The sequence below is a fragment of the Barbus barbus genome, assembly GCF_936440315.1.
Source record: "Barbus barbus genome assembly, chromosome: 42".
Taxonomy (NCBI): domain Eukaryota; kingdom Metazoa; phylum Chordata; class Actinopteri; order Cypriniformes; family Cyprinidae; genus Barbus; species Barbus barbus.
In genome coordinates this window covers 20,221,068-20,233,164 of record NC_136720.1, presented here as the reverse complement: position 1 = coordinate 20,233,164, position 12,097 = coordinate 20,221,068, and the positions used below count along the sequence as shown (strand labels likewise).

The window sequence follows — 12,097 nt, the reverse complement described above, 5'->3', positions numbered from 1 at the left end:
TAAATTACACGTCGTTCATGCCGTAAACTAAGTAAATTACGCATGAAAATAGAAACGAAACATCACGATAATTACATTTTAATTAATAGGCTAACACCTATTACGAAACGACAAGGGAAAACCATATTAAAATACACAGGACTGCCCCGCCTGAACCGAATCACTCTGCTAGCAACTTTTTTAGTACTAGTGACCTTTAATTTGGAGCAAGACAAACTGGGGAAGTTACTTTTTTGTGTGTCTGACATGGGTCACTTTGCTCACATCTGATTGGTCCAATTTCAGTTTGACATCTCTAACTCAGAACATAGCCTGCCCCGGAGCAGGTAAGTTACTATGGCAATGAATGCAACTTTGAACCAAGCCACTTGCCAGGATTGGTGCAAACTAAACTGAAACTTACCTGGCTAACCAGCTAAACCGGCTTCATGGTACAGGCCCCAGGTGATATGTGAAACTAATGTTCACTTTTTCATAAAAGCATGAAACTTGGTACACTTGTATAGTTTGCGGCCCTAAACATTTTCAGAAATGGAGCCATCGCAAAAAAATTAATAGCCATAATATAGACTTTTGTAAATGCTGTGATACTATGATGCTCAGATAGTGTTATTTCCTTCTCACATTGCTGATTTCACCTGGACTATAATTATTCATGAAGAACACAACAAGAACAAACAAGAGCACATCAGGCAACATTAAAATTCATAGAAAATTGTTCCAGCTTTAATATGAGATCATGCTTTGTTACAAAAGAGCAATTGTCCTTCATTTCCATCAGGTGTATTTCAGGCATCTTGCTGAAATAGAGGAACAAAACAAAATGTCAAGTTGTTAAACTATCAATTTGACCTCAGTTAAAATCTGTTTTGAGAGAAAATATGAAGATGCTTACTAGTAATGCACGCCCTCTGGTCTCAATGGGCAAAAACGCCATTCCCACCGCACAAGTCACACACGCTGTGGCGAACGGTGACAGGGCCAGAATCACAGACCTAGACATTAACACCTATGAAACACGCAAACACAGTGTTATCTTTGTGTAAATCAAATGTGTTAAACACACATTTGAACACGCATCTTTATGTACACACACACAAACATATGCAAAGTAAAACACATAGAGCACCTGTGCAATAAAAGGTGCGATCATTCCTCCAACTCGACTGAAGGATGTGCAAAAGCCCATTCCAATTGAGCGCACAGCCGTGGGATAAACCTGTACACAAACACCAATCATGACAATTTTAATTGTGTGGTGAACTCTTCCATTGAGAGTAAGTGGAGTGTTCATACAGTATGTCTGGTCTCACCTCTGCTGTGTAAATGTAGACCACATTAAAATTCATGGAAACCACAGAGCGGAGAAGGAAGAGCAGTACAGTGAAACCAAACCTGCCGAGGGAAAGAAACATTTTTTAGTTTTCTTCTTCAGCTGCACTTCTAACACGTGGTCACAGGAGGGCCACAAAATGACTGTGCATACTAGCATACTACCGTACTACTTTTATTATATCTTCAGTATAGTTTATGTTTATAATATGCATACAATATGTAAAAAAAAAATTTTTTTTAAAGGCACAATGACATATAGATGAAAACAACTGAGTTTTTGTATCAAACACAATGTATGGTAACACTAATAGTATCTACGCACATTATGGCACTATAATTAATTACTACAGCAATAATAAAAGCAGTATGTACTTACAAGTAGGTACAAAATATAATTCAACATTAAGTGCACACAGAATTACATAAATATGCAATAAAATAAATATTGTGATGATATTGAAATAATATTTTGAACTAGTATTTATTTTTAAATATTTATATTTTATATTTTCTGTTTTAATTTTACTTGAAATGTTAGTAATTTTGTTGTGTTTTGTCATTTTTATTAGTTTTTGTTCTTTATATATCTGTATAGCTTTTATAAGTTTTATTTCAGTTTTGGTTATTTTAGTATTTAAAAAAAAATGATGCCTTGGCAACTAAATATTCTAAATAGTCAAAAAAAATAGTCGAAAAAAGTCTAAATATTAAATATATTAAATAAATGTATATATTAAATATGAAATTAAATATGCATTTGAAATAATTTTACAGAACAAATGAAGAATATACTCACATTGTTGTGCAAATATTAACAAGCATGAAGAAAAAGGCCGACAGCACCTGAAGTATGGCCAAACTGGGCTTCCGCCCAAATATATTTAACAAGCAAATATTGAGGGGTATGACTGCAGAGGAAACACATGGAAAAACACACATCAACTTTTAACGTTTGACTAAGCTGAGTGTGTGAAACCAGATTGAGTGAGAGGTCAAAGGTCACTCACGTGCCACCTCGCCCAAACAGCTGATGAGGAGAGTCTGGTAATCAGCCATGTTGAATGGGATACAGTAACACAGCGCCTCCTCCTGATTGTGTTTGATCTGGTGCTCTGGATCAGCGTCCGTCATACACAGAAGATTCTTCTCCAGTAACTCAGAACTGCTCAGAACCGAGCCATAATATGAGAAGGAGGCCACAAACCTGTGGATGAACAATGCAATGCTTGACACATCTAGCACAGTAACCAAGCAAGTGTATTTGCTGATTTCACACACACACACACACACACCAAACAAACAAACAAACCAAAGGGAAGTGTGTGTTAGACATTACCATGAGTACCACAGCAAAAGTGATGTTTTTCTAAAAGCCGGGCTGATCAGAGTGAAGGCATTTCCTCTTTCTGCCTGAATACAAACAGTCATGTACACTCTTATAAATGCAAAGATTATCATGAGATGAGAGATATGAGTTCCTTTTTTCACTCCCAGATACTCCATAACCATTCAAAAATACATACCTACTGTCTCAAACTATTTATATATTTTGAAATCAGGCTTCATTATTACACATTACATAAAGAAGTACATATGTATGTAAGTTTTGTGTCTGGCTATATATTTTTAATAATGTACAATATATCAGCACCATATTGGTAATTGGCTGATATTTTTTTATTTATCTATAAATATTGTATATTTAATTGTGCATGCTCATTTTCACTATTTTTAGATTTAAATGACCTTTCTCGTCTTGAAAATGTGATCATTAAACGTTAAAATGAGATCTTGAGCAAAATTTCCATACTACATTATTATGCTGTGATGCCTAAATTCACATTTTTAATTTGTAATTTATTTACAGTTTTTATATTGGTCGCTTACAAGTTGTTGACCATAATTTGAAAATAATTAATTTTGGTTTATAGTTTTTGTCCTACATTTTTACTATGAGAGCATCCTTACAACATAATCTATATATTACTGAAAATGATATTAAACAATATAAAAAGATTTATATTTTATTTACTTTTGCTTATTGCTTAACTAAAACTGTTAGGGTCATAAAAGACACAGATAAAGAAAAGGGAACTTCTCATACTCACCACTTCAGTTTCCCGTAGTTCACCTTCAGGTAAGGTGGCACCATTCATCCTAGCAATCCAATTAAGTGTAGACATGGCTCCTTGTATGTTCCCTGATGAGACCTGGAACCGTGCAGACTCAGGAATGAACTAAAAAAGGAAAAGATTGAGCAAGTGAGTCAAAAACAAACATCTACTTCTATTTCCCTCAGCATGTTTCAGCACCATTTAGACAAAACTCACCATGAAGAGTCCAATGAGAATAATGCTGGGGATGATAGAAAAACGGATCATCCAGCGCCAACCCATTGTGGGCACCACCGTCATACCGAGAATAATAATAAGCATAGATCCCAGCATCCAGAAGATCTGTCAACCAATCACAGGTAAGGTCAGTATTGAAGGTTTCCCAGGAAACATAACTTCACATTTTGCACTCACTGAGGCAAGAGGCAGCAGATATGCTCTGTATTTGGCAGGGATGAATTCAGTCTTCAAGACAAACCTTTAGAAAGAAAATAGCAGAGAATTTGGAGAATAATTCAATGCATTTGCAATGCAATGCTGTTTTTATGCATACAATCAAGGTTCCCGCAATTTATGATCAATGAATTTCCATGACATTGATTACTGGATCAAGGTTTAAAAAATATTATGATTCAGACAGATTCACTAATGAATCATTCAAATCTATTTGTGAATCAGTTTGTGGACCAATTTATTAAAAAGAAAAGAACACTCTTAAAAATAAAGGTACAATGCCATAGAAGAACCATTTTTGGTTCCACAAAGAACCATTCAGTCAAAGATTATTTAAAGAACCATCTCTTTCTTACCTTTTTATAATCTGAAGAACCTCCTTTTACCATAAAGAACCTTTTGTGAAACAGAAAGGTTCTTCAGATGTTAAAGGTTCTTTATGGAACCATTTAGACAAAAAGGTTCTTCTGGCATCGTGAAACACCTTTATTACACAAACGTTTCTATGCCTTACAAGTCTAACAAAAAGCCAAAACTGTATATACATGTATAAATGTATATGACTTTAAAGATTTTATTAAAGAGCTTCCATAACTATTCAGGCTTGATTAAAAAAAAATCAAATTCCCTAAGATTTTCAGGTTTTTACATATGGAAATTATGTGAAAATCTTTGCATAATCTCACCCTTGAGATGTGGCTGCAACACCGCAGCCCACCATACAGCGCAGGAAGATGAACCAGCCATACGATGGAGAGAATGAAGTCAGCAGAGAAAAATATGATGCCCATATAAAGCCTCCAAACACCACCTTTGCACACAAACGCATTTATTTCATCTAAATTACCCAAAAACCACACTCTAGTATTTATGTGTCAAATGAAAAATCGCCTCACCTTCCAACGTCCATATTTATCAGCAACATAACCACAGAGGACCCCACAGACCATGAAACCGAGGAACACCATCTAAAATCATACACAAACAAAATAAGCCTGTAAATGATTATTTCTACATTTTATAGAAAAAAACTGTATGCATGCATTTTGTACAAATTTCTCTCAGTTTGCATATAGATCTAGGACAGAAATAAGTTTTTAACATGAAATACACCTTATGTCACCTTCAAAAAGATACAAAAAGATCAACCAAACTGGTCGGACGGTCACATGTGCACATCTCGCACTACAACATTCCATTCCTGTCAAACTTTAGAGCAAAAACTAAATAAAGGGCTCTGATTGGACGAGCTCCTCACCGTGGAGACGAGGGCCACCTGCCAATCCTCTAGATGCCATTCACAGCGGATCTCAGGAGAAACCACAGCCAACAACATGATCTCCATTGCCTCCACTATCTACACACACAGCACATCAGCAACAAAATGTGTAAACAGTAAAAACACAGTATGCTGGTTAATGAATTACAGAGATGCAGTTTTCTTACATTGGCACTACCCATGATGATAAAAAGCAATATATGGAAGAGTCCAAAGCCGATGCTCTCCACTGCCTCCTCCACGGTGTAGCATTTTGGTTCTGTTTGGGCTAAAGAAGTCAAAAATCGCTTGAGATGATTGGATGCTACTAGACAGCTAACAAGTAGAGTAGTATAAACAAGTGCATTTGTGTTAGCTGTTTTGTTTGTATGTTCTTCACCTTTTGCCTCAGCAGCTTCGGCAGGTGTGTTATTACTGCTACTGGTGTTGATCTCCTCCTCCAGCTCCAATTCCTGAAGCTGAATGGCATCGACCAGCTGGGTCTTCATGGAAGACGAACGCTTTAATGCCATCTTGTTTGAAAAGTCTACTAATTTCCTGAACAGTAGGCACTGAAAAGTGTAGATAAAACGTTTATGTAAACAAAAAAGGTAAACCTAAAAGTAATAAATCAATATATACAAAAAAGTATGATGGTTTTAATATACGTGTTGGACATGGTGTCATGAAATTACCATGTTTTTCTGGTTATTGTTTGGACATACACCATATTTCTGGACACATATAAAGATAATACTATGTTTTGGATATTTAACATTTGTTATACCATGTTTCTGGACAGAGTACCATGGTATTCGCCTATTTTTGGACATACACCATGGTTACAAGATGTATACTATGATAATACTATGTTTTTGTACATGAACAATGGTTACACCATTATACTATGGGTTTAACATAGGCTAGCTGTTAAACATAGTGCCATGATAATATGACATTTTTTGGATATTTAACATGGTTAAACCATGTTTTCGGTCTATTTTTGGACATACACCAAGGTTACCACACATACCACGACAAAACCATTTTTGGACAAGAACAATGGTTACACCTTAATTACTTGGACAAATACCATGGTAATATCATTATATTATTTGATGACATAGCTAAGCAAATACCATGGTATATGAATATGATAGGCTAATCAGTAGCATCATATGACTACTTGATATTTTCACTGTAGGCCAACTGTACTTTTTAAGTGCTGTAATAGTTATTTATGCTACAATCATATTTCTGAGGGACAGAAGTACATCACAAAGCATTGAATTAATTTATTATGAAATTTCTGAGTATGTGACAATAATAAAATAAATTCTTACTATAACATTGGATGATGAAATGAGGTCATCAAACACGATTCTCTGTCATGTCGACGCTTTTCCCATCGCATCTCATCGAGATGGACACTTTTTAGCTATACTGTACCTCCCCTACAGGCACCTGTTCCAGAATTCCCGTATGTTGTGCCAAAACCTTTCAGCAATTTATGCAAATCAGCGCTGATAAAATAGGTCTGGCAGATTTCAAAACTATAAATCCAATAGGTATCTATTACGAATGTACTATAATCCAACTTCTGTCTCTGTATAAATGTTAAAACTCCCTTTGAAAAGATGCATCATCAACATGCACCTGCCGACAGGTAAACAACGTCACACACTTCAGCGTAGAAGGGGTCGTGTTTAGCATTTAAAGGGCCATGTCCCATTTTCTCCTGAGAGAACACACCCAAGATCGGGTTTCTGCATTTAAAAGAATCTGAGAGCTATTTAGTAAAAGTGGACAAACAGGTTTTAGGTTAGTTTTGCTTTTCTCCTTCCTCTACTGACCTATATGTTGTAAACAGTGCTGTGGACACTGTTTATAATATACATATTAATTCACGTCAAATGAAACTATGTAATTCCGCGGACCTGTTAGGCAGGAGACATGAGTAACTTTACAGGTTTTTAGCGAAAAAAGAGTGGCGAATATATCCTGATTGGCAACATTTAATTCATTCGCTAAGTAGCGATGTCCGATTCGTGAATGAATCATTCTTTTGAGTCGAATCTTTTAAATGAACACGTTCAGAGTCGAACTGAATCGGTCCGAGACAGCAAATCACTACGTAAAATGTCACAAACTTTACGTACTAAATTTCATCTTGAAAGTTTAGAAAGAAGCCTTTTATATTTTTTTAGGTAATATGTGCAAATATCTATTAGGAGCATACTCTTAACGAATAGCCTTGGCATGTTAATATGAAAAAATGTAGCCTATGACTACAAGAACAGTAAATAAATCTCTGCTTTGTTTACTTGTTATAAATTGGCCTTATTATCAACCATATCTGAAAATTGATCTATTGAGTAAAAGATAGCTAGATAAAATCAATAGCTTAAAATAACATTGTATTATTAATCTCTTCTTTTTAGATTTATTCTGCATTATAGATTGTATTAGATAATTGACCTCTACCCACTGACACAAAAGAGACATCATTGACGGCACATTGTTTATTATTTAATTTACACAACAATATAGAGACATTAAACATCAAATACGGGGATGCAGTTTGCAGAGACCAAGAGAGAAAGAAATAAGACAGAATGGGAGAAATATACATGTTCCTCAACGATAGGATCACAAAGATGGTGTAAACATCTTCAACAAAAAGATTAGAATGTCGTTAGATTTCAGGTAGTTTACATGAAGTGAAAAATGAACTTTCTGTAAGATTTCATTTACATTCCTATTACATCCTCTATGGCACCGACATAGGGACAAGGGGAGGTATACTATTGCGCAATCACCCAATCACGCACGCACACACACACACACACGTTGCATTCAGTTAATCTCAGAACTTGTACATTGTAATTGCTATAAATGTGATTAAGTTCAGTTCAGTGCTGTAAGGTTTTGATGGTTTCAGACAGTCTCACACACACACACACACACACACACACACATACATGTAGAGTAGCACCATGTTAATCAAATGACTGTAAATATAACACTTATTCTCAACCTAGTCTTTTATGAATGCATACAGTTCAAGAAATCGGCAAAATTGAACATAAAAAAGAAAGAAAATGTAAAAAAAAAATCCCAGTTGGTCTGTGCACAGTGGAAAAGGGAGTCTACCAATGATGTTTGCCTCTTACTGCTCAACTGTGGACTACATACTGAATATTTAAATATGGAGAAATGTCCGTTTACATATTAATACTCTTTTTATTTGATATATATTTTAGTCATAAATATTGATTTTCAAATACTTTCAAAAATATTATTCAGGTTTATAAATGACAAAATACTGATTTTTTTTTTCTTTTGATGATGATCAGGATGGTTTCTCTGTGCTTTGCTTTGACCATTGGTTTTTAGTCTCATGAACCATTACATAGTAGTCTTTCAAAGTAGGCTAAATTCTATCAAGCTTGTTTGTATTTTTCAATATTTTTAGACTATTAGCATGCCCATCAAGACATTAGCACACAAAATAAACAAGAAATAAAGCATAATCCATCACTTCACATGTGTCCCGATTTAAGGCCGATTGAGGAGTCTACATGATCGGTAGAAAAACAGAAAGAACGAAGGAAGGAAAATTATAGATGCAAGAAAAGGGAAATATTAAGAGGAGGAAAAAAAAAGAAACGAGGGTTTCCACAACTCTTTCTTCCATGAATTTTCAAGTAATTTCTGATTATTGGTTATGGATTTTTTAAATCATTTTATTGCACTCACAAAGAGCAATTTCAAGTTAATGAAATATTTTTTAGGACTAAAAATATTACATCAGTTTTGATCTTTTCGAGCTTGAAACAGTTTTTCAATGACATTTCCAGTTGTGGGAACCCAGTATGAAAATAAAATAAATAAAAACAGGGAGAAATAAGAAAAAAAGTCTAACCTAAAAAATAAAGAGATGAGAAAATAGGACAGAGCATTAAAACAGAATATTGATCAAGGCCTTTAACCTCAACACATTTCCTTATAGGAATCGTTACAATACCTCTGTGCAAATCCACATGACCAAATACATGAAAATACACTGAAAATGCCTACTGAATTACGAAGCTAAATGAACTATATGCCTCAACAGTGATTTGGTCTTTTTTTTTTTTTTTAAGTCCCATAGCAACACTTTTCCCACATCTTTAATACGTAATACTTTCAGAACAATAAAAAATAAATACAATCTAATATGCTTAACATATAATCTAACATATAATCAGATTGTGCTCAATGAGTTGATACATCAATATGCAATATATATATTTGTATATGAACTCATATCTTTCTTTATATATTTATATAGTTACTGTATAGTTGTCTCTCTTTTCCACAATAAACTCTTTAACTGATTGACTTCCATCATCATAATGATATGAATGTGCAAAGATGAGAAAATGTGCAAAATTAATATCTGTAAACTGAGAAACTACCTCAGCCATACTTTAAAAAGAACTGATTGGACAGCCAACATTCAAAACCCACTTGCAAAAAGAGCTTAAAAGAATAAACACAGGCATCATGAATGCTTGCTTTGATACCTTTCCTCAGATGCAGACGGGTTGGATAAAATAACATGATGTTATCGGCATGGGAACCATGCTGGACAGCAGCTGAGGCCGCCTGTCCATCATCTCCACATGTGGGCTGACTCAAAAACTCACTTCACCGTTTACGATCCAACAAAAACTCTTCTTCCCTCCCCTGCAGAGTCTGAAGTACCCAGAGCTCAAATGTAAGGCAAGACCTGAAGACCGTGACAGATATTTGCACTGTTCCAAAACCTAGTGAGCAACAGCACTGTCTACAAAGACAGTGTCATGGAACCTAATAAGTGACTCATTTTAAACTCACTATATAGGCAGCAACACAAACTGACTCGATTTTGCAGTTGATTTCAATTGTTTAACATCTGCATGTTGCTAAGCTAATGGCGTGATACTCTAATTAATATATAAATACTCAGAGATGTTGGGTACAAATTTAAGATTTTATGTTATTGAATGAATTATTTTTAATCGTCATTTCTCTCGCTCCCTCTAGAGTTTGACATTAGCATTTTGCTAAGCTAACGGTGTGATATTCTAATAAGTAAAACACACAGTACTCACAAATGTTGGGTACAATAACACATTTGAAGTTTTTATGAACGTTATCGAATTAAATATAGCTTATCAAATATAATCAACATTTTTCTTGTCCCATCCAAATTTTGACATTAGCATGTTTCTAAGCTAATGAGATGCGATCCCAAGTATAAACTAGCGATTAACGATGAAAAGTTTTTGTTTACATAGTATATCTGTGTGTACTGTTTATACTTTTGTATATAAATAAACACCCATGCATGTATAAAGAAAAATATGTTACGTGTATTTATATATAACAAATTATATGAATATAAATATATACATGTAAATATTTTCAAAATATATACTGTATGTGTGTGTATTTATATATACATAATAAATATACACAGTACACACAGATATATTATGTAAATAAAAACATATTTCGAATACGATTAATCGTTTGACAGCACTAGTATAAACCTAAATAAATCTCACATGTTGGGCAAAATAACATTTTTGATATTTTATGAACATTATCGAATTAAATAGAAATTTATAATCAACATTTTTCTTGTCCTGTGCAGGGTTTGACATTAGCATGTTGCTAAGCTAACAACATGATACTCAAATAAGTATGAAAATACTCATAACTCACAATTGTTGGGTAAAATAATATATTTAAAGTTTCTATGAACATTATTTAATTAAATATTACTTTATAATCAACATTTTTCTTGTCCGGTCCACGGTTTGGCATTAGCATTTTGCTAAGCTAATGGCGCGATACTCATAAAAAAAAAAACTTGCAAATAATATATTTTTTATATTTATATTTTACAGGGTTTGACACTCTAGCATGTTGCTAATGATGTGATACTCTAATAAGTATAAAAATACATAAAGCACACCAATTTTGGGCAGATAATATACAGTAGGGCAAATAAGTATTTGATCACCTACCAACCAGCAAGAATTCTGGCTCTCACAGACCTGTTAGTTTGTCTTTAAGAAGCCCTCCTATCCTCCACTCATTACCTGTATTAATTACACCTGTTCACACACTCAATCAATCAGACTCCAACCTCTCCACTATGGGCAAGACCAACGAGCTGTCTAAGGACACTAGGGACAAAATTGTAGACCTGCACAAGGCTGGGATGGGCTACAGGACAATAGGCAAACAGCTTGGTGAGAAGTTTGCCAAAGACCATCTGGATGATCCAGAGGAGGCATGGGAGAAGGTCAGATGAGACCAAAATAGAACTTTTTGGTATAAACTCCACTCGCCGTGTTTGGAGGAAGAAGGATGAGTACAATCCCAAGAACACCATCCCAACCGTGAAGCATGGGGGTGGAAACATCATGCTTTGGGGGTGCTTTTCTGCAAAGGGGACAGGACGACTGCACCGTATTGAGGGGAGGATGGATAGGGCCATGTATCGTGAGATTTTGGGCAACAACCTCCTTCCCTCAGTAAGAGCATTGAAGATGGGTCGTGGCTGGGTCTTCCAGCATGACAATGACCCCAAACACACAGCAAGGGCAACTAAGGAGTGGCTCCGTAAGAAGCATTTCAAGGTCCTGGAGTGGCCTAGCCAGTCTCCAGACCTGAACCCAATAGAAAATCTATGGAGGGAGCTGAAACTCCGTGTTGCCCAGCGACAGCCCCAAAACCTGAAAGATCTGGAGAAGACCTGTATGGAGGAGTGGGCCAAAATCCCTGCTGCAGTGTGTGCAAACCTGGTCAAGAACTGCAGGAAACGTCTGACCTCTGTAATTGTAAACAAAGGTTTCTGTACCAAATATTAAGTTCTATTTTTCTATTGCATCAAATACTT

At 35.2% G+C, this 12,097-nt stretch overlaps 1 protein-coding gene across 1 annotated transcript; it reads right to left on the bottom strand.

Moving 5' to 3' along the window:
* Nucleotides 1-700: 700 nt before the first annotated feature.
* Nucleotides 701-6,842, bottom strand: LOC306861100 (putative transporter SVOPL). The gene is made up of 16 exons (XM_079403189.1): nt 6,504-6,842; nt 5,561-5,732; nt 5,349-5,449; nt 5,161-5,259; nt 4,799-4,870; nt 4,589-4,713; nt 3,864-3,927; nt 3,666-3,791; nt 3,444-3,572; nt 2,672-2,745; nt 2,343-2,539; nt 2,132-2,243; nt 1,314-1,395; nt 1,130-1,219; nt 896-1,009; nt 701-800 (listed from the first exon to the last, which is right to left on the bottom strand). Exons 2-16 carry the CDS (start codon nt 5,691-5,693, stop codon nt 789-791), a joined length of 1,530 nt encoding a protein of 509 aa, XP_079259315.1. The 5' UTR covers nt 5,694-5,732; nt 6,504-6,842; the 3' UTR covers nt 701-788.
* Between the last annotated feature and the right edge of the window lie 5,255 nt (nt 6,843-12,097).

Coding starts and splice junctions, on each gene's coding strand:
- LOC306861100 (XM_079403189.1), bottom strand. CDS start 5,693: ATGGCATTAAAGCGTTCGTCTTCCATGAAGACCCAGCTGGTCGATGCC. Junction 4,871..5,160: donor AGGTGGCCCTCGTCTCCACG/GTGAGGAGCTCG, acceptor GTATGATTTTAG/ATGGTGTTCCTCGGTTTCAT. Junction 1,220..1,313: donor TCTACATTTACACAGCAGAG/GTGAGACCAGAC, acceptor GTTTGTGTACAG/GTTTATCCCACGGCTGTGCG.